This window comes from Ambystoma mexicanum, chromosome 8, assembly GCF_040938575.1.
Source record: "Ambystoma mexicanum isolate Mex_15411 chromosome 8, UKY_AmexF1_1, whole genome shotgun sequence".
Classification (NCBI taxonomy): domain Eukaryota; kingdom Metazoa; phylum Chordata; class Amphibia; order Caudata; family Ambystomatidae; genus Ambystoma; species Ambystoma mexicanum.
The window spans coordinates 398,329,360-398,352,725 of record NC_090929.1 but is presented as its reverse complement, the minus strand read 5'-3'; the positions used below and the strand labels follow the sequence as shown (position 1 = coordinate 398,352,725).

Here is a 23,366-nt window from a genome sequence, read left to right as displayed (position 1 = left end):
GCACTTATGAGCCACCTGCTGGCTGCACTTGTGAGTTAACTGCACTTCCCCCTGTCCCTCCTCCATGGCACTTCTCCCCTTCCCTCCTCCCCGCACAATCTGAATGACACAAGGCCTAGTAAGATCTTTTTCCCTTGTTTTCCCCTCCTTGTCTTGTCGCGCCTAGAAACACTTGTGTACAGACGCATCATAAATGTCATATATCACAAAATCTACACACCAACACACAAAACAAGCTCACCACAACAACCAGATACAGTAACACTGATACTAGGTGTCACCAATGTCCTTAAAGCTTTACCACCCTTGAGACAAAACCACAATATCAGTACAGCATAATGCGTTGGGATGTAGCACTACACCCCCGTCCAGGAAAAATCCTCAAACAGGGAAAACTACCCATGGCAAACTAATTCTCACTTCCACAATAGTAGTTATAGGAAAGAGATCACGGTAATGGTGAACCTGGTGCTTTACAAATACTAAATAACAGGTTAGGCTTTAAAGCATGATTATAGAAATGATGAGCGTTATCTTGCCGTTCAATTAACACAAAAAGAAAAAAACATTTGCAAACTTACTTTGTGCGTTACATAAGTAGGATCAGTGACATTTGATGTGGCAGGTACTTTATCTTCAATCTTGTCATGTACCACATTTGAAGTGGGCTCCTCTAGGACTCTTTGGCCATCCTTCCCAACAAGATGACTGTAGTCCTCATCCTGTCCAAATGTGGTAACTGCTGATGTAGGTACAAATTGGATATCTGGAGAAAATCTTTTGGTTTCTATAAAAGATGTTTGCAAACCAATTTCTTGCTTTAATGTTTCATTCTCATTCTTAACATGGTTGAGTTCATTTCTCAATTGCACAATCAGGTCTTTAAGATCTTCGTTGATATTCTCTTTACAAACGTCACAACATATGGTTTTGAGATCTTCGTTGATGTTCTCTTTACAGGAGGCAGACCGGTCGCTAGCTTCAGACAGCTGATCTGACGAGCGCTCTTGCTCCAAAATGCATTTTGAGAAAGAGAGATTTCTACAGGAGGAAAACAAAACGGCTCATTTCTTGTACATAGCACTCATCAAATAAATTGATGAAGTATAGTACATACACAGAATGAAATTAAAAGCGACAACGTATGCAATAGCACTTTTTTATTTTGTTGCTATTATCACAATGTATATAAAAATGTTTTAATGGAGGGTTTTGTTTGGAACAGAGATTTACTCTATCTGAAACAAGGCAAGGTTGTAAAGCTGTAAACCCTTATGGGGTTCCTGCCAACAAAAACAACATGTTCTGTTCACCACATTTTTAACACAAGAGGAACGGAGAATGCATCATTGGGTGGGTGCTGCCAGTATAAAGAAAGCTACAGCTGACCCTCTGTACGGTAGAATGAAGCCTGCCGTACGAACATTTGATGTTGTGTGCCGTCTGTTTTTACAAAGGTTGGGCAACAAAAAACATCAGCAACTGCTGGGGGTAGCTCCCACAGTAAGAACAACCGATGATATAAAGGAGAAAAGATTCTAAAGCCGCCACTGCACGGGATACTCTGCCCTTTTAATGATAACAGTTTCCAGTGCACCGTTATTAAAACAACAAAAATTCTATTTTATGTCCACTAAATGCAACATATTTCTTGAGTGCGCCCCTCAAATATTATCTAGATCTTCACGGGGGCACCTCAAAATAGGTCACATTTCAGAAGTATCCTCTGAACGCAAGTTGCATATAGAGGCCTTCAAAATAGAATGGTTTTCAAACAATTTGTTTTAGTACGTCGCGAGAAACCAAAAGGTGTCTCACCCACTAGCTCCTGGGGATCTGTCATCCATGTGGCCAGGACACAACCATCGCTTTTGGATCCAGTTCCTGGGGGTGGACCAGTGCAGGAGGATCACCTGGATGAGGGGTTTTTGGGGAGTGGAAGACCGGATGGTGAGATGAAGTATGTCCTTCCCTGTAACACCTTTACCCCATCCTACCAGGTAGGATATTTAGGAACTCAAGCCCCCCCCCCCCCAAACCCCTGATGACTTGGACCCTCAGATTGTTTTGCCCTTTTCGCAACTCATTACGAACACATAGGATTCCTCATGTGCTCATTTTTCCCGTCCTGATGAAGGCCGACCAAATGACAGCTATGCAAGACTAGCTTCAAGGCCGAAAACACAGTTGTGTTGACTCTCCTGTCTCAATACTACACCATTGTATAGTTTAGTTCAGTGTATCACAATTGCACTCTTGTCACTCATGTTGTTCCTACCAAAGCACTATTGAACATGTAATTGTTAAGTCTATCCCCAAAAATCTTTTTGGGACTCGTCGTGTACCATATCTTGTACGTTTTTATGTATTTGACTGAGTGTCCTATGTTTTTCCTTTTGTATATACAACATATGCTACTAATGTATTACATGTTGGTCTAAGTAGCAATCACTGTTTATCATTGATTTGTGTACTGATAGTCAGGACCTAGTGTTTTCCCCTTTTTGGTTCCAGAACATTGCTCAATTGTGTTTCGATTGAGGATATAATGCTAGCCATCGCCCTGTGAGTCACCCAAGCCATTAATCACTTCTGTCAGTCGGGGACTATTCCTTCGCAGCTGAAACATGCACTGGTGACCCCACTTTTGAAAACGCCTTAATTGGATCCTGCCTGCCTAATTTCCGCCCGATTTCTCTACTCCCCTTTTTTATAAAGCTTCTGGAGTCTTTAATTGCTCCATCTCTTAGTTCTTTTTTGGAATCTTATGCATTCTTTGATCCCTTTCAGCCCGGTTTCCGTCGCTGTCGGGGCACGGAGAGCGTACTGGTTTCAGTGGTGAATGACCTTGCACGTCTCTCCGATCAGGGGGATTGGGGTGTCGGTCTTATTAGATCTATCAGCAGCGTTTGATACTGTTGACCACTCCATCCTGCTTGCTCCCGGGGATATCCGGACAAGTACTTTCCTGGTTCTTTGCTTTTCTTGCTGATCATACACAAACTCATTCTCTTCCACCTATTCGCTCAGTGGCTGTTCCTTTGACTTGTGGCCCCCCCAGGGCTCAGCTCTGTACCCTACATTATTCAATGTCTACATCCAGCAGTTGGTTAGGCTCATCCACTCCCACAGCCTCCAGTGCTACTCCTATGCTGAGGACACCCAGCTTATTATGTGGCTTGATCTTTCCCATCCTGATCCGGTGTCTCGTCTACAGAGTTGCTTGGACAACGTGGGGAGGTGGATGACCTGCAATTGGCTTAAACTGAATGGGGACAAGACTGAGATCCTGGTGGTGTGCCCCATGCCTACACCTTCTCTGTGGACTTCTGCTTTTTGGCCTTCCTCTCCGAGTCCCTATCCCTGTCCCACTCCGGTTTCCGCGGTGAAGGATCTGGGGGTGAAAATCTCTGCCTCCCTCACTTTGGAGGCAAAGGTGGCCTCTGTTGGTCATTATTATCTGAGAGCTCTGCGTAGGAAGTTGGGATTTATCGCCTTACAGTTCCATGTGCCAGTGGTGGCTGCACTGGTGCCGAGTGTGTTGGACTACTGTTACTTGATATATTCAGCTCAGCCACCATATCTGACGCACCGCCAGAAAGTATTGCAGAATGTGTCAGCCAGACTGGTAGTAGGTACTTCCTATCGTATGTCCATCTCTCCAGCTTCACTGGCTCCCCGTGGCTGACGAGTCCAATTTAAATCTATGTGTATTGTGCACCAAGCCTTTTATGGCCAAGGTGCAGAATACCTGCAGAGTAAGTTTTGCCCTTATGTCCCCAATCGGCTGCTTCGTTCCCTTGAGCCATATACTATTTCTGTTCCACATGTACGTCTCTCTCGAATTGGGGGAGGGGAGGCATGCATTCTCTGTCGTTGCAGCTAGGTCTTGGCATTCCCTTCCACTCTGCCTTCGTGCGACAGCAGACTATTTAGTCTTCCGCCAATCATTAAAGAAGTTTTTGGTTGTCTAAGGGGCAACAGAGGGCAAGAGCTGTTGAGTGGACATAGCGCCAAGATGCCTTTGGGTGGATGTACGCTTGATACATTTCTATAACATAACAAGGCCATAATGTTGAAGTTTTGAACCGCACCCTCGCGATAGAGAAGCAGGAGACTGTATTAAGCTTGAGTGTGCTGCCTTGTCCCGTGCTGAAAACGCGGGGAAGGAAAGCCAACAGCTTAAATATCCTGACATATCATTTCTTGAACACTTTGCTTTTGTATAACATTGTTTCCCACACTATTTGTATTTAGAGGCAAGGATTGGCAATAGGTTTATTAGTATAGGCCCTTTTATTTTGACAAGACACCACTAGGGCTGCGTTATTATTATTTGGTGGTCGTAGCTTGCTCCCATCTTTAGATTTAGAATTAGATAGGCATTTTCAAACCCAATTGAAGTTCAATAAACACAGTTGAACTGTGGTCACTTGTGTCTTACTGTTGATACCATGCCTTCCATACAATGGGTACAATGAAAGTTAGAAGGATAGAGGAATGAAAGCAATTGGAATAACTGTCTGGAATAAAAGAAAATGTAATAGTACCCCATAGTTAAACAATTAAATGATCACAGTGAGAGCAATTCAAAATGCAGTGGGTGCTCGTCACCCCTTGCCATTTACCTCCATATGCATGAAATACCTCGTCTGGCAAGAAACGTACAATAATGTTTTTGTAATACCTTACTCGTATTCATTTTGGTGTTGTGTAAGGCACCACACCCAGAAACATTATAATTTAGTATCCATTACACAATTAAACTCAGAAGAACAAAAAAGAGGCGGATCAATTGGTACAGCAGTACCAATACAGAACACAGAGCCTCATATCACACAGACATTGAACACTTCTCCTTCAAGGTTGAGGGGTCCCATGTTCCAGGGATGCCCACCAGCTTTGCATTGTGCTTCCTGGGGGCTATAAATGGCAGATTTCCCCAGAGCCCCTCCTCTTGTTCCACTCCCTCTAGTTACCAGTCACAAAACATAGACACGGTTTCAAGACTACAGCATAGACATTTGCTGTTTCAGTAAAGGAAGCCTTTTTTTGAGTTACCCAAGCACGACCACGGCTGTCGTTGCTGACTTCGGTGTTCCCCCTTGCAAGTGGAGCACTACTTTTTATGGTGACGTGCAGCTGAGCATCAGCACCATTTCATTGTCTCTAAACTGCCCAGGTGTTGCATAAGTTGGTGAAGAGACAGAGCCTTTCACCTAACATTAAATTGGTAGATTTACTTTTTAAGACCGCAAACAGCACTGTGTTGGTAGTGTGTACCAGTTACTCACAGGGAAACAATGATAAGCTATAGATGAGAAGACCTAATAAAAGAATGTAAAATCCCGAAAGAGAAATTACATGTTACTCATCGTAGTGATTAATGTTCTCCTAGTCCATAGTCCCCCTGCCTCTATATTGCATGGGCGTCCCTCACTAGGAACGGGAACAGAATCTAAGCCTTTCCCCTTTCTCGTGGTCCCAGGAGCATGTGCTCCCCTGACTCTGCCCTCCAGCACCATACCTTAGTCCCCTTTTTTGCATCGGCCAGATGAATACTGCCTAGCTATGATATTTTTAAGGGGAAGGATGGGGGCAGGGCGGTCGTATTGAGGAAAGTGGACTATGGACTAGAACTACTTTAGTTACTACAGTGAGTAACATGTAATTACTCCTACGTCCCGTCCCCTTTCCTGCATACAGCATGGGCAATTACCACTGAATATTAGCCCTTGGGGAAGTGTGATGTTGAAAACCTTGAGAATAGCTTTTTCAGAACTGCTTTCCAGAAGGCCAGGTCTGAGTGTGCACTGCCGTCTAGACAATAATGCTTGAAGAATGCCAAGGGGGTAGCCCAAGTAGCTGCCCTGCTGATGGTCTGCCACGGCACAAGCCTCTGAAACGCCACCGCCTTAGCCCGGACTGCATGAGCGTGAAGATTTGCTGGTAAATCCATGTGTTGGAAATTGTAGGCCTCCTGAATAGCGGCCACCATCCAACTAGCTACTGAGGCCTTTGAAGCCTGGCATCCTGGTTTCGAGCCACCAAAAGTGACGAATAATGCTTCTGTTTTACGAAAACCTTTCGTCCTGGCCAAGTACAACTTCAGGGTCATTTTGACGTCCAAGCAATGCAAGACCCTTTCTTCCTCTGACTTACAATTGGGAAAGAACATGGGCAGGACTATTTCCTCGTTAAGGTGAAACAAAGACACCACCTTCGGCAAGAACGAAGGGTGAGTGTGCAGTACAACCTTGTCCCAATGGAGTGTAGGGTTCCAAGGCCATGAGAGTCTGAATCTCACTGACCCTGTCTGTCGATGTAAGCCCAACCAGATGAGCGGACTTAATGATGACCGTGGTCATGGGCTCAAATGGTTTATGTGCCAGGGCAACCAACACCACATTGAGGTCCCAGACTGGGTGTGGCCTGTTGACAGGGGGGTATAGCCTCGTCAGACCTGTAAGATGCCTCTTGACCACCAGATTGGATGTGGAGAACGACACATTGTCCGAGTTTCTGTATGCCCCTATTGTCGCCAGGTATGAACGGCATGTCTCATCCTGCAATCCTGACTCTGCAAGGTGTGCCGCGAAGGAAAGCACCTGGTCAAGGGTGCAAGCCAAGGGGTCTATATCTCTTTCCTTGGCTCAGTAGCAGAACCTGGTCCATATGCTCTTGTATTGACTCCTGGTAGAGTCCTTCCTTGCATTCTGTATGATACCAAGGTTGTCCTGTCACAGCTGCAGGTGTTTCAGAGTCACGTTCTTAGGAACCAGGCTGCTAGGGCTAATTTCTCCGGAGCTGGGTGCACTGCCCCCCCTGGAAGCGGAACAGGGCCCTGAACCGATAGCCTCCTCAGCCCTTAGAACCATGGCCTGGCCTGCCACTGCAGAGCTAGCAGAATTAACTGCAGCCCCTGGGCCTCCCTGACCTTGCAGATGAGCCAGTGAATTAGGGGGGCCAGGGGGTCGGTGGGAAGGCGTACGGCCACATCCGGTCCCATTGCAGGTGCTGAGCGTCCTCCAACGATTCTTTGCCCCTGCCCATCCAGCATGCGAATTGATGGTAGTGCCTGTTCTGTTCGGAGAAAAATAAAACCTCCTCCGGAAAGGCCCCACATCTGGAAAACAGACAGCTGTAAATTGTGCGCAACAGCCAATTCCCAGATCCTGATAGCCTGCATAGGGGAGAGGACCTGGTGCCCCCTTGCTTGTTGAGGTAGTACATGCAATTGGAGCTGTTCATTCAAATGCAAACTGAACTGTCCCTGATCACCGTAAGAATGCCCTGAGTGCCAGCTGTAAGGCCATCAACTCGAGCAAGTTGATGTGGCGCTCATTATCCTCCCTTGACATAGACCGTGCACATGATGATCGCCTAGAGTGGCACCCCAACCTCTCCAAGGAGGAGTCTTGTCGTGATAGCCCAAGCCAGCCCGGACTGCCTGTACGGCATGCCAATAGTCCGATTGTCCTCCTGCCTCCACCACAACAAATCTTGTTGGCGTTCCTCCGGAATGGAGACTGTCGCCACCTGTGAGTCTGTTTCCTGGTTTCAGGGGCCCGCGAGGTGTAGCTGGAACCTCCTCATCCTGAGCTTTCTATGTGGGATGGCCAGCAGGCACGCCATCATAATGCCCAATAGGTGTTGGAACCACAAAGACGTAGTTGTTGATCTGCTGAGAAAATGTCCAATAGCCGTTCTCAGTGCCCCCAGAATTTCCGCTGCAGAGAAAGTCCTCTGCTCTTTGGTATCCCAGCACAGGCCAAGGAAGACCAGAGTCTGGGTGGGCTGGAGCGGCAACTTGCTCTGGTTGATGGAGAACCCAAGCTTGTAGAGGATGTCCTAAGCCTGGCGGGTGGCAATGGAACTGCACCTGGAGACCCTGGCCGGACCAACCAGTCGTCCAGGTACGGGTAAACATGGTGGCCCTGCGACCTGAGAACTTCCGCCACCGAGTTCATTAGCCTTGTGAATACCTGTGGGGCCGAGTTCAGGCCAAATCGTAGAACCTTGTATTGGAAATGGCAGTCCATCACCCTGTACTGTAGTTAGGCCCAGTGGGGTTGACAAATGAGGACATGAAGATAAGCATCTTTGAGGTCCAGGAACACGCCCAGTCTCCCCCCACACAGAGACTGCGCAATCAGAGCTGGCCTAACCATCTTGGACTTCTGGAGAGGTAGGGAATGATTTAGGACGGATAGATCGAGAACCACTTGCAGGCATGCCTGGCTCTTCTGAATTGTGAAAATTCGCAAATAATATCTCAAGCTTCTCTGAGAGAGGGGGACCTCTTGAACCGCCCACTCTGTACATGTGTATTGATTTATGCAAGGAGAGTCGATGTCCCGATCTGAGGGAAGGAAGGAGAGAACGGGGGGAAGGAGGGAGAGGTAGGTGGAACCAATGCGAAACCACTGATAGGATCCATGAATTCGTAAAGTACGCCTGCCGAGACTGAATGTGGAGAGCAAGCCTGCCCCCATTGGAGAACTGTGGACCTTGATGCTACCTACGTTGTTTCTTACCATCCAAGGCTTCTGCCTGGGAGGGAGACTGGTAGAAACCTTTGTGCAAGGTCCTTTGCTGTTGGTGCCTATGGAGACTGGGGAAAACTGTCCGGCCGGCTTGCCCTAGGCTCCTGGAAGCCCGTGAAGTCCCTGAACGTTCTTCCCCCGTCGGACCGTGCCTGACCCTGGCCATAAGGCTTGGCAGCCGGTTATGCCAGGATGACCAATGACTTGGCGGTTTGAGGGCTGGTGGTCTTCTTGTTTAATTCATCGTCTGTCGATGAATGGTACAAGTTGTCACCTTCAAAGGGAAGATCCAGGATGTGTTACTGCATGTCTGGGTTGAACTTGGTAGCCTTAAGCTAAGCCGTCCTGTACATGTCTGTGGCAATGCAAATGGCCCTACCTGCCGCGTCAATGTGGGCCACAGTGGACTCCATTATGTCCTGTGCCACCAATTTGGCCTTGGCAAAGCCCGATTTGAATGCAGTCCGATTGTGCACTGGCAGATCTGGCAGGTCCACAATTTACGTCCATAACATCTGATTTGCCGCGGCCAGCATAGCATCCACGGTTGCCTGCCAAAGATGGAGCCCGGCATTCGCACACAGCTTTTTCCTCTAGGCTTCCAGAATTTTCTCCTCTTTACCGAGCAGGGCTGAGGTCGGGGTGGACGACATCAAGCCCTGCAGTTTGGCGTACATCGAAGCTGCCGCTATAACCGAGGAATGCAGTTGAGGGTGAACAGATGGCAGTAGTGTCTCCCCCTCGGCCTGCCTATATTTGGCATTCAAGCACTTGTTGGTGGGCAGAGTGTAGTGGGGCTTAGCCCATCCCTTTTTGTTCAGAGCTTCTACATCCCTCTGCAGAGGAATACCCAATCTGGTTGATGCTTGGATGGTAAGCACTTGACGAGGACCCCAGCCTCTGGCTGCTTCTTCTGCGGTTGTGGGATGCTCAGATATGCTGCCAGTCACGCTAGCCTGTCATGAAAACCCCTCGGGGATGATGAGCTGTCTGCATCTTCTTTTGTTCTCATCTGTGTCCGGCTGAGCGGTGGCCCCTGGTCCCTGAGGAGGAGGTCCGCAGCTCCCTGATCAGTGGCAACGCTGGGAGGGGTCGCCGGCAGGATGTCCGTGGGCTGCGGAGCCTCAAGCGGTGGCGACTGTGCCATGATGATAGGCTGTGCAGGAGCAGAGTTTGGCGTGAGCGGCATCTGCGCCAGCAGTTGGGCTGTGCCCGTTGGGGGTGGAGAGAACACTGGGGCAGAGGGTTTCACCGGGGCTGGTGGCGGCTGCTGCAGTACTGGACCCTGGAGTTGGGGAGGCATAGCAAGAATCATCTCCTTTATTATACCACTCAGGATGCCTGCCATCTGTGGAGACTTCATCAGTGTTAGGTACTTGTCAAAGAAGCATTCCTCACATGCTGTAGATGCGTGTTCCTGACACGTAGCCAGGGTAGTAGATGCGGGAGGCTGAGCTCTACCTGTACCATCCCTAGCCTGTGTGTAACTCGCCTCGGTGTAACTCTCCAACAGTGAGGGCACTGGGTAGGTCATACACCATGGCATCTATGGTGCTGCATAGGGGGACATGCAACAGTTTTGGCGCAAACTTGTGCCTGGGTGCTGGAGACGTAACGCCTTGGGATCCTTCAGATTGGGAAGGGCGTGCCTCAGAGCGTTGTGCCATTTTGTCCGTCTGTGCCACCATTTTGTCCTGGACTGACAAGCACGGGAACTACGTGTCCGTCGAGGTACTTGCACGTGCCTCTACCTGTTTACTTGGAAGCGTTGGTTTGGGCTGCTTCTGCACCTCAGGTGTAGACCTGGCAGGCTTACCGCCCTTGGGCATGGGCCTGGGAGTGCTATTACGTATAGGCGCCTCCTCTGGCCTAGGCCCAGTACAGAGCAAAGCTCCTCTGGAGATTTCCTGGAGCACAAGCCCTAGGGCCTCTCAGTCCTGGGCCCAGGAGGATCCAAGGATCCCTCGGCGGGTAGCTCTAGGAGCCTCAGACCCTGACTGGTAGTAGGACCTGAACGGTCCCTCCCGCTTGGGGGCTTCCCAGAGAAGGAATCACACTTGCAGAGTGCTTTCGAAAAAAATAATACTTATATTGGCCGTTGCTTTCCTGTACCCATACTTCTTTATGGGTTCAGGCAGAGACCTGGAGAAGACCTCCCTCCACCTCGCGAGTCGGTTCTTAAGTGACTGCGGAGTAAGAGTGTTGCACGCCAATCAGCCCTCCCAGATGTGATCTTCACCTAGAGACTGGAGAAAGAGCACACGTGGGTCCAACGGTGGAAAGGACCAGTCGCTGGAAGGGCGCCTACTAAAAACCGCTGGGGTCGACATGCACAGGGGAGGGAGAGGCACAGGAGGCCGGTGTAGGATTGTGATATGAAGAAAAGAATTAAGAAAAATGTACAAAGATTAGTGGGACACAAGTTTCCTGGGGAAGGAGAGACGCATGGAATTAGGAGGGAAAAGGCCTAAACCACCGCAGGTCCACTGTTGTCGATGCGGAAAACAGGACGGAGTTGTGGCACTGGAGAGTCAGTGGAGTGCATGCTCCTGGGGCCACGCCTCCGCATGCAGCTACATTTAAAGGGAAAAGGCTTTTTTGTGTGAAAAAGGTTCAGTTTCTGTCCCTAGCGAGGGACACCCATGCAGTATGGAGGAAAGGGGACAGGACGTAGGAGTACAAGAGATATGGAATAACAAAATCAGGCTCTGACAGAAATGGGGATCTGGGGAATAACAAATCCTAAACTTCGTTGAAAAATCAAATGAAACAAGAGGGCTATAAAGGAGCCCAGAGCTCTGCAGAAGTTGTCACAGATTGGGGAGAGAGCAGAACCAGAGTGGACAAGACACAGACTGGGAGAGCTGATCCTGCATAAGACAAAACCAGACCACTTCACTACTTATGCCAGAAGGAACAGCATGGTGTAAAGTAAAGCCTGTAAATACACCAGGCAGAATCTCCACAAGCCAGCCCAGCAGGGCACCCTTTGGTTGGAGGGTAATCACAGCCTGAAAAGGAGCCTAAGCAAGGGAAAAGAAATACTTGCTGCTAGGAGGGTGTTGAAAGATATTCTTGACAGGCCAGAGGGCTGGAAGGGGAGAATATCTAGGCTTGTCAAGTACTCAAACGGGTGGCGAGAAATACTTGCTATCAGTAGGACAAGAAGCAAGCAGGGCCCCAAATCTGCTGGATTGAGAATGTCATGAGATGGAAGTAGGGAGATAAATCCCTAGGACAAAGAGGGCCAAGAAACACACTGGAAGCCATTACCCTGTCATATCTGTTAAGGATCTTTAGTTAGGGAGCATGCAGCAAATTGGTATTCGTTAGTTAGGACAATTGAGATACCACCGAGCTAACCCATCCCTATACCTTCAGCAGAGTAACTTTTAGTTCGGCTTACAACCTATAGGCGATGCGATACACTGATCCTGATCAAATCAATGAAGCTTTTGCATTTTGGCCTTAGACTTGTGCTCTGTTAGTCTGTCATCACACTAAAGACACATCATTACAACATTCTATGACCCAGAAACAGGCAATCAGATTTTCCATATATGTAATTGCTGCAAATGTATCTAAATGTGGGTCTAAGTTCCCCCGCACTGACATTGAACTCCATTTTTTGAAAGGCTCTTTGCTGGAATATGGTCCCGCAAGTGGCTTCGACCCTATTACAGCACCCCCACCCCCACGCGCACACACAAAGTGATGAGCCTCTTAACTCTGCATCCTCCCCCCGTCCCCCAATAATGTCCCCAATTATATACTTTCTTCGGTGCCCTCTAGCCATGGTCTTCAGCGGTGGCCGATGTCCATATTTCACCAATAATTTTAAAAGGGCCATGGCCACTGGCCCTGGACCATATCCCCCTCCCTGGTACCTAACCAGATCCCTCTAGCCATAGCTTAAGTCCATGGCCAGCGGCCCCAGGGTTCACAGCCCTTCGACCATTGCCAGAAGTCCATTAGCCAAGGCCTTCAGCCATGGCCATGCATAGGGTTTTAGCCGGCCATCTCAGGTTCCAGGTTCCACTGGGAACAGCCTTCGACCACTGTACATGTGGAATCAATTATTAAAAAGACACATATCCATGTCTAGTTGTTCTAATCCCCCTTTTGTACAGGTTTAAAAGACTTTCACCAAGTCTCACTGGTCCATTGGTTATTGATTACTTCTCTTTTCTTCTACCGTTAATCCTCTGATAATTTCTTGCACTAATAATTCCTTTGCTTTGTCCCATTTTCCACAAAGAAATCATTCCTGAGGCAATACAAAGTATGCCATTCCTGCAGCAACTTGACGTTTGCCAATTCCTGCGGTACTGAGAACATTATCAAAAATTAAAGTCTTCACCGTTCTCCCTCACACTCCACATTTGTCGCCTTATTTATTTTCTTGGTTGCCCCTCACACAATCCCTTCCCTTGTTGTTTACCTCTCTGACCCTCGGCCATTACCCTATTTTACTCCTCGCTTCATGTGTCACATTTTCTTTCAGAGTGCGCCTTCAGACGTTATTGCAGAATCTTGCAAGATTTCCAAGGGATTCCTAAGATGAGCTGAATTATTTGTATTCCAAACTGACTCCACCGCCCACCTCAAATGCCCCCACAGCACCCATCATCCTCTTTCCCCCTCCCCATCGGTAGCCTGATATGAATGCACCTCTTTTTGTAATTGAAATATCATTTTGAGCACTTTTCATTTTCATTTTCGTCTTGTATCAAGCAAAAAACAAAAGGGCAGGTTCCGATTTCCAAAAAGTCTCCAAACTTCTCTGCTGCAAAGCACCATGGCATGTGAGATATATATATGTTTTGGGGAGCAATGGACACCTCCTTCTCCATCAAATATTTTCAAACTACTTAACAGATTTACCCCAATCCACATCTTCAATGCTTTGTGTCCAAGAGGCTTCTTATTTGGTGCAAAATCCATCCAGCGGTTTTCACGCAACAGGTGTTCAAACAAAGCAGGTTTTCACTATGGGAAAAGGAACAAGACTAGGCACAAAACAGTGTTTTTTGGTTTTCTTAATAACTTTGCCCCAAAATATCCGGTTTGCAGGTCCCTTGCCAAACTTATCTTTTGGAAAATGTCATCCACATACGTACGTACACACATGTGTACATCAGGGTCTTTTGTGACATGGAGCCAAAGAAGATGTATTATTAGTTTCATCTTTGTCACTGAACACCCAGTTGGAGTAAAATAAGTGGTGTTTTTATTGTTGATGTGCCTTGAAGTATTACTTTTTTCCTGCAAATAAAGCATGTATATGTAACGTGCCAATATTTTAACTTGAATATTTAAAATGTGCAAAATTCTCAGGGAGGAGTGATTATTTTAGATTCACATACAACCTGAGAAAAGCTTCAAGTAAGAGTTCCCTTTTCTGCGTGAATCTGTTTTAGAATCACATACTGTGCATAGAATACAAAGATGTTTGATCTAGAGAAGTCACAGTTAGACGAATCTGCCTGGATATTGCTGACCCTACCAAAAAATCTGTATACCACTGTAGTAATATTCTGTGAAAGTGTTAGTGGAGCTCCAAGTAGAGGCTTTGCATATATTTAGAAAACTTGCATGGCATAAGTATACAATTGTTGCTCATGCTGCCCTACGTGTAAGCCCTAAGCTTTTACACTAGAATATTGTTCGATCGTATAAACTAAACTATCCACTTACTCATAGTTTCGGTGTTAGGAAGGTTTGTTCTTTTTGCCGACATTAGCCTCACTTTGTGTGACTCCCCCACCCTAAAACAGAGTTTTTGATGGTTTGTTTGTTAACCAAATCTTGTTCTTTTTAAACCTCACTTATCTCTGTACCTCGTATTTTAATTTATTTAAATTTTATTTTTTACCTTTATAAAGCGCACAAAGCAGCCTTGCGCATCGTAAATTGACTGCCATGGTAGTCCCTATGGCTACTAGTGTGGGGTATCTTTTCGAAACCCACTCTTGAATTTGGGTGAATACCTTCACTAAGGTAGTGCAATTGTTGTAGGTTTGTGCAGTGTTGAACCGGTCCCGTGGTGTTACCTCGGGTCACAATTGTTTGCAGGAGGTAAGCTCCTTTGTCTGTGAAGTAAACAAAATGGCTACCCCGTTGTTTTTAAAGCCCTGTAACGAAAACCACTGTCTTGGTTGGTCTTCTTCCTCCTCTTTATTTCTCTGCTGAAATGTTGGATATGCGAATCCAGGTTTACAAGCTCATGACAGCTATTGGGGCGAGCTTTCGACAATGTGAAATACAGGCTGCTCATTCAAGGGAACAGACCTGAACTGGCTGAAGTCCTACCTTTCTATACTATGGACATCCATAGGTTGGCCATCTTTTGAAATGACATAAATACCTTTAAATAGCAAGCCTACTCAAGGAGCAGCATTGTTTGTCATTATTATTCAATCTATGTGCATAACCTCTCTTGAAAGTGGCCGAGTACTTCGGCTTCCATTTTGTTATGTACACTGATGTTACCCAGGACCTTGTATGCTAGTCCAGGGGCCTGGAGTAGGCAGCTGCAAAATTCAGGGCTTGTTTAGAAGCTATGGACAGCTGGAAGTGCATGAACCACCTAAAATTAAATGAGGAAAAGACTGAGATCCTGCTGTCTAGAGCTAGTCCAGGAGCACTGTGCATGGATTTTTTGTCTCCTTGCATGGACCATTGTCCCAACCCAGTCCAGGTCAAGTCATAACGTCTTGTGGTAAAGACGGATACAGCCCAGTCTCTATGTGGGTAGGAATCTGGTGTAGAACAGTCATGGTCCTTTCCAATTCAAGTGCTCCAAAATATCCTTAAATAATTGCCTCAGAATGCTCATCACTAAAGAATAATCTAGTCTCTTCTAGGCTTGAAACATCAGGTACGAAACCTGGAGAATTGACTTGTAGACTCGGCCTTCGGGCCATGTGTCCTTGCTATACAACAGCTTCACTGGCTTTCAGTGGCAAAGAGGGTCCATAATAAGGCTCTGTGTCTATTCTATATGGCCATACAATGGGTCAATCCTTCATTCTTAGCAAAGTGTGTTATCTAGCGCTTGGCTTCCTAGAGTAGTTTGAAAATGTGATTTCTGTCACTCTCTCTTGAGGGAAAGAGCACTATCCGTCCAGGCAACATTCCTGAAATTCTGATTGCAGATATCATGCCAACATCCAACTTATTTAAATCCTGCATATGTGATTAAACTTTATTGTACATGCAATAGCTTGGCCTTAATATTTTTAGACTCCATTCTTGAATCACTTGCAATTGTTAAAAGGAGATGTAACATGTTTCATATTTTATTTAAAACATTGAACTAATCAACGGTAGAACCTTGGAGAATAGCATTAATCCACATGTAAATGCCCCCTTTCCCCCAAATGAGCCCTCAAATTGACTCCAGTTCTCAGCTGTGTGAGACAATTTAGAATTATTCTTTGCCACTCTAAAGCAACCAATACAAAATGATCACCAAATTAACAAAATGGAGTGATGACTGGAAATCTGACATTGTCCAAGTGAGGCTGCATCCAGTCTGGAAGGAAGTATCGGGCCACACTGTTAACGCATGGCACGGTGAACAATGTAACAAACAGGCATTTCTAAATACGTCTAACTCTCTCGTTCTACCCCTCTCTGGATGTATGTGAGAAAGATGGACCTCCTTCACAGTAAAATGTACACAGAACACTTTCAATCAATACTTAATGATGTGCGCCTTGAAAGGTGGACCTAGATAGAAATGTCAGTTTCAGTACTGAGTATTGCAGTTATCCAATGTGGCCTTGTATTTACTTCAAGACATGAGATCACTTTAATTGAGCATGAGCAATGTCAGGCCTCAGCCTTTAAAGTATTTTTATTACTTTGCAAAACTTTGCAAATGTTGTTGCAGCGCGACAAAGATTCATTCTAAAATGGCTCCTCACAGGAAAGAATTTGAGGGTTCATTTTGTGGGCTAAACCCAGCTTAGAATGTTAACGTTTTAAACAAAATATGATGCATGTTAAAACTCCTTTAAAATGGTGCCTGGAAACACCTTTTTACTGTATAGTGTGCCTTATAAATATTCAATTAATAAAATCAAAATGCTGCAAGGTGAAAGTCTATGCATTATAAATGAATACAAATAGAAACAGAAATGGACTCCTTGAAACTCTCCACAGTGATAAATACCATGTACAACCAACTTTCCTCCCTGGAAGGACATGTCAAGAATCTTGCAATGCCATCAGAAGAGAAATTAGACAGCCTCACTCAACCAGTATACTTATAGGCCGATGATATACCCAATGACCAAGCAATTGATTTCATACTATACAAACTGTTCTGTATAATGTACTTGGAAAATTCAAATCCATTAGCCCATATATGGCCCAATGGCTCGGACTCCATCAGGCAGGTGCTGATCACCTTCTCAACCTGCTGCCACAATTAATACCGGTAAATAGGCAAATTAGTGGATGAGATCCCAGCCCACCATCACGTAGCTTTGCTGACAATTCCCTGCGCCGACACCGACACAAAACGGCTAGAACACAGACTTAAATGATGTTGCTTCAACCAGCCAGCACCTCTACCACCATAGTTGGGTGTTAAACAGAACAAACTGCACCAAACTTGATCAAAAAACCAAGTCCTCTCCAGTGACTCAAGAGATGTCCTCCTTACTTGAAAATCTGACAACAACTGCACAACCACCACTGGAGACTGGTAAAATAAGAATTGCAGCCCATGAACTCCTGCCTCCCATGAACACCTGCCTCCCCCGGAGATGAGCACTGACTTGCTGCATTCAGAAATAGCTGACAATACCCAACCATGAGATACAGTCAGTTTGGCTTACTTTCAGAAGGCACCTAAGTGATCTCAAATACAAGTTCCTATCTTTATCCGCCGGGCATATACTTACATTGTGGGACTGACTGTGCAGTATCTGGACTAGAATGCTGCCCAACTTCTCAGTAGTTCATTCACCTCTCAATGTAATATCCTATGGCAGACTAACCAGCAATTGAACAGATAACAGGTCCTGCAATCACCCTCCTTCCCCTGGCAGCATATGACAAAATGTTTAATTCTAAGACTCCAATTGGACTTGAACTTTTAAATATCTGACCTTACACGGAATTAATAAATAACACCCTCCTCTGAGACTATAGAGTCTTTTAAAGAACAAATTACTTACCACTAGTAAAGTTCTTTCTGCTGGACATGTTCATATCACTCATCTTCCGACATATCTCATTGATGCAGTCAGCACCGGAAAACGTTCTCGTTCACCTTGTCAACTCCATCTCGTGCTGAGGCAACGCAATGAGCGTGTATGTTGGAAGCCGTCTGCGCGTTTGTTCCTCAGTTCTGCCTTTTTCCACATCAACAAGGAAAAGAAACAGCTGAAAAGGGACACACATTTTTTCTGGTCACTTGTCATTTACTAAAGACCACCTACTAGACAGGAAAGTTCCATAAGAGGGGGTCGGTTGGAGGGCAATGAAGAATCTGTGGGAGGAATTGACATTCTCACAAAAAAGAACATTACCAGAGGTAAACAATTAGTTATTCTAATGGGCACATTCCTTCCGCAGATTACTCACTTTTCTGAACAACTCCCAAACCAGTTCGACATCCAACGGAGGCTGGTATTGAACACATTAGTCAGAGCGAAATTTTTGAAGGTCTGATTTCCCTATACCAGCATCACCCTTTGACATCAGATCCAAAAAAAATGCTTTGAAAAGGAATAAGTGAAGCCCAAATCCCTGTCCGGTAGATGTCTGCAACTGGTACCTTTTTCTGCAGAGCGGACGTCGCTCACACACCTCTCAATGAATGAGCCCCAATGCTGTCAGGCACTTCCTAGTCAGCCAGACTATAGCATGAAGTGATGTACAGTATAACCCAGAGCAAAATAGCTCATTTTCCATTGTCAACAAACTTTATTTCAGAAATAATTTAGTAAGAAAGGATCTTTCACTTGCTAGTCCCCGGGATCTCTCTCACAGGTTGCCAGGGCACGGCCATCGCCTTTTGATCCAGATCCTGGGGGTGGACCAGTTCGGAAGGATCACCTGGTTGAGGGATATTCAGGGAATGGGGGTGAGACAACCGATGGTGAGACGCGGCATCTCTTCCCCTTTCCCGTGTCCATACCCCATCCTATTTTATAGGATTCTCCGACACCCCAAAACATCCCTGCCCTTTTCTAAACAAACAAAGGGCAAAGGAAGAGGAGGACAGAGTAAAGAGGCTAACCCTTACATATCCCATGGGACATGTCCCATTAATAAGGTCAGGCAAAGTCAGGCTCTTGACCTTAATCACATACATCTGATACCCATTAGCTCCCCCAACACGGATAAAAGGCAGAGCATAGAGACACACTCTGAGCAAGGTGGAACACCAGAAGAAGCATATCTTCTGGGGCAAAGGTGAACCCATTGGAGCAGGGCGACCGATCGAGGGACAAGAGTGAGGGGCAGGGAAACCCTGAACATCCCTGTAGGAGGTTGTTGGCTCCGGGAAACCGTGAGAGGTACATGGAGAAAGCCAAAACCCAGACAAAAAGAAGCCTGCATTGTGTTTCAAGGATGTCAGCGACCCTTCCGATGAACGGCAGAGTTTGGGATGCGATGCCAAGCCTTTGGTATTAACCTGGACTTGTGAATCAAAGCCGCAGCAAACAGAGAAGAATGTACACAACCAGTGAGTTAGAGAAAGACATGAAAGGCCGATACAGTATCTCACAATTGAAGGTTGCGAGCGTGCGGATGAGATGCGAAAGATGGCAAACCTGTAGTGAACTTTAAAGTCAGCAGTAACTGTGAAGCCAGTGATGGAGAGTTGCAGAGTGGTTCGATGAAAGGCAACAGCCAACTCGAAGGTCTCTGTGAAATGCTTGATGTTTGTTATAAAGCAACAAAGTGAATGAACTTTGAAATACGTGATAATCAAGATTAACCCCGACGTAAGGGGAAGTTAAAAGGCGATTGCTTTAAGAGAAAGACTTCTTTTAAATTTTCTGATTGTGCTGTGGAACTATCCAGACCAAAAGACACTGGGGCAAATACTATAAGGAAGAGTTGAAGTGAAAGTCGAAGTGGTCCTGCACAGGTTTGTAGAAAAACCTTGCACATTCAAAAGTCTTCAACATCAGTGAACGTCCGAGCCCGACGAAATCAAGTGACTTTAACATGGAAGGCCAAGCAGGCCTCGACCCACATTTTGAACAGCTTTTTTTGGGATAACCTGAGCCGAAGTGTGTCATCCGGTCTACAGAGGCCGCCTTACTCCGTGCTGTCCAACGTAGGAAGGAGAGCTGACTCAGCCATATTGATCCTCTACGTTATAACATTGACTTTCCTCTGCATACATATTCCCCTTTACACACTTTTTAGATAAGAGATAGGGCAGGCATTTGTTTTTTTCAGTATAGGCCATTTTGATTTGACAGACTGACTATGAGTGCATTTTCCTTATTATTTGATGGTAGAGACTACTCTCATGATAGCTATAGGGCAAGGTAGGAGTTGTTCCAAACCCAAGAATTTAATAAAGGTTTTGAAATGTGTACCTATTGTGTCAGTGGCATACTTATGATACCATGCCTCCCTTACAATACGCTTTAATTTCTTGGGTCCGGCATATCCTACAAATAGTTGATAATTCACTCCAACATCTTTAGTTCTAGCCAAGTAGAATTTTAACGCCCCTATGTGTTCTCGTCTGTTCAGTCTTCCCGCAGTCTGTGATGAGTGAGAGGGGTGGAAGGAATACTGAAAATGAATTTGAGATAAGTGAAATTCTGAAACTACCATGGGAAGATAAGGTTTTATTCTCAATTGCACATTATCGTTAATTAACTGAATAACCCCAGTAGAGCTGAACAAGCCCTAGAGTTCTGATACCCTTCTAACGGATGTCAATGCAATCAGAAACACCACGTTGAATGAAAACAGTCCTGTAGGATTTGTCCAAAAGTGGCCATCTTGAGTTACGCCTTTCGTAGTAGCTTGTTGAGGAGTCTCATGTTTAAGATGGGTGTGAATAAGAGGGTGCTAGAGGGCCATCCAAGATGGCCGTCTTGGTCTGAGCTCCCGTAAATGCCCCGCATTAATCCTGAGTAATCTTGCTGTTCTCGGTGGTTATATTAAACTACGTTCCTGATTCCTGGCTTTTAGCGCTGCCTGCTACTAGCTCCCGAAAACTGGGGTCGAAACAACCTTCCCCTGCCCCAGAACAGTCAGCGCGGCCTCGGAGCCACGCTCTGGGTGGCTCACCGAGCGAGGTGCCAATCCGCCCCCCAGCCCCTAGACGGAACCCGGCCGGCTGTATTCCGGGGCTCCTGGAAGTACCTGCGGCAGAGCGGGCGTGGATCAGAAAGCGAAGACCAGTGGCTGGCGGATCAGTCGAAGTCCTCTCCTCCCCCCCTGATCCTGGGCTGGCAAGTGGAGTGGACCTTGCCGCCACCGACCAGAGGACGACGCCGAGGGCCGGCTCGGTGGCAGACAAGCGCCCCCCCCCCCCGCAGCATCCGCTTCGCCTGCTGCGGATCCCTGCGGCCCGTTAGTGGAGCTGAGAGCGGGAGCTCCGTTCAAGGCACCGGGGCACTACGCTGGCCGGAGCAGCCCCCGCTGAGGGAGTCCCTCGCTCGCCGAGGGGAAGGAGACCACGACTGGCTGCGCGAGGAGGTAAGGAGGGGGTGGGAGCAGGCGCTGCTCAGTGACACCGAGGCCGGCCCTCGCACCCCTCTCCCTCCCGCGCGGTCAGACAGGCAGCGGAACGCGGGTCGCCGGCGCTGCTACAGCCAGAGGGGAATTAACTGCGGCCACACTCAGCCTTACATGTAGGCTCGCCTCAGCACTATTACAGCGAGCAGAACCACGCACCTGTAGCAGTGCACACCCTGCATACCACTCCATCCTGAGAGACCTGCTCACTCACAGCACCAACACAGCAGCATTTAAAATAGAGGTGGCCGATCCTGTTATAAAGGAAACCCTACCCCTCCATTTTACAACCACAAGACCCTTCTACATTTGATCAACCTCACAGGGAGCCCATAAACTGCCTCCTACGGAAAAAAACTCCCAGTGTCCATCGCCGCAAACGCCTGCCACCAAACGACAGCCCACTGACCATTTACTAAGTCGCTCCCCCATCTGGGCGAGAAAGGAGTCATCAGGTGCCTGACCACACAGGTCGTGGGCTCACACCGCCTCTTGGCAAACTGAGTTCATCTTAGAAGCCACCATATCACTCGAAGTGGCGCTTTACAGGAAAGTCACCCTACCACGCAGCAGCATTTACACTCGCTTTGCTAGTCAGGAGACCCCCCCCCGCCTCGCCGGTGAGCTCCCGGAGTACCCTAGACAGCGCAGATTGGGGGACCAGATATCCGTGTCAGGTGGTTCACGCCAGACGGTAGCAAGCAACAACCCGTCCGAGATCAAAGAAATCCTTCTTGAACTAAAAGCTGGCATAGGTAGTTTGAACAATAAGATGGACGGGCTAGCCTCCAAGGTTGATCTCCTTCAACATCGCATAGACACCCACTCTGAGCGCCTGGACGATGTCGAGCAAGTGCGAAGACCTTGAAGGCCGCTCAAGAAGAAATAATATTCGCATAGTCGAAGTAAGAGAACATCAGACACAGGCAAAAATGGAGGACTATGTAGAGTCCCTCTGCATTTCCCTTTTCGGCTGCGACGCCTTATCTCAATTCTTTATCATAGAGAGGGCACACAGGATACCAACAGCCAGTCCAGCGCCTGGCACTCCACCCAGGCCAATCATCGCGAGACTACTTAACTACAGGGACCGCAACACCATCCTGCGACTGGCCAGGGAAAAGGGGGATCTCCTTCATGATGGAGATAAAATACACTTTTATCCTGACTTCTCTCCCACGGTACAATTGCAGAGGAAATCAATCACCGCCATAAAACAGAGACTCAGAGCCAACCAAATGGCCTACTCGATGCTTTTTCCGGCACGGCTCAGAGTACAGCACGGCGAGAGGGTCCACTTCTTCCAGTCTCCTGATGAGGCAAACATATTCCTAGACTAGATAGGCTGCCCAGATCAAAACCCCAATCGCCCCAGACCTCAGAGGGACAGAAATAACAGGAATCCACCATAACCCTTAATAATCAGTCCCACACAGCATGTAATTGTCACCACCAAAAAACACCGGAACCAGAAACCACAAGAATCCACCATAACCAGAAGTGATCAGAACTAAGCAAATTGTTCAGTCACCTCACCAATAACACCGGAACAACCACAATGAATTCATGGCAGGGCTGGGATACTTGGGAGGCCCCAAGGACCCCTAGCACAGCAACTGTTTGGTTCACAAGTTGAGTTAACGGGTTGGGATACACCCAGAGGCATGGCAACTCCATGGATCGCCATTTGTTCCTTTTTGTCGACAAGGGACCTCTCTGTGGGCCAGTTGGGGGTTGCCCACCCTAGGGAGGGAAACGGTACTGGTCAGTTGGGGATTGCCCGTGAACAGTACTCTCCAAGGGAGCTAGGAAAGTTTTGCGCCACCCGTTCCACGCCACCCTCCGACCATCCACCCCCCAGCTCACCAGCAACGCTGCTGCACCACCCAGCCAACGAACCTCCAGGTACCGACCATAACGCCAGGCCAAACCTAACTATGACACCATCGATCACAGAAAACAAAAAGCGGATCAACATAGTCTTTAACTCGTTCCATTCAAGATCATAACCTGGAACATAAGAGGAGGCAATATCCCATCTAAAACCAGGAAAATCCTTCAACACCTAAGAAGACATGAAGTGGACGT

At 47.1% G+C, this 23,366-nt stretch overlaps 1 protein-coding gene across 5 annotated transcripts in view; it reads right to left on the bottom strand.

The window, feature by feature from the left end:
- CDK5RAP2 (CDK5 regulatory subunit associated protein 2) overlaps positions 1-23,366 on the bottom strand; it is a 2,172,192-nt gene that overhangs the window by 975,621 nt on the left and 1,173,205 nt on the right. For all 5 annotated transcript variants that reach the window (XM_069609888.1, XM_069609889.1, XM_069609892.1 and 2 more), the window contains one exon: positions 582-1,041. In XM_069609888.1, the coding sequence (XP_069465989.1) occupies positions 582-1,041 (460 nt within the window). The remainder of the gene's footprint in view (positions 1-581; positions 1,042-23,366) is intronic.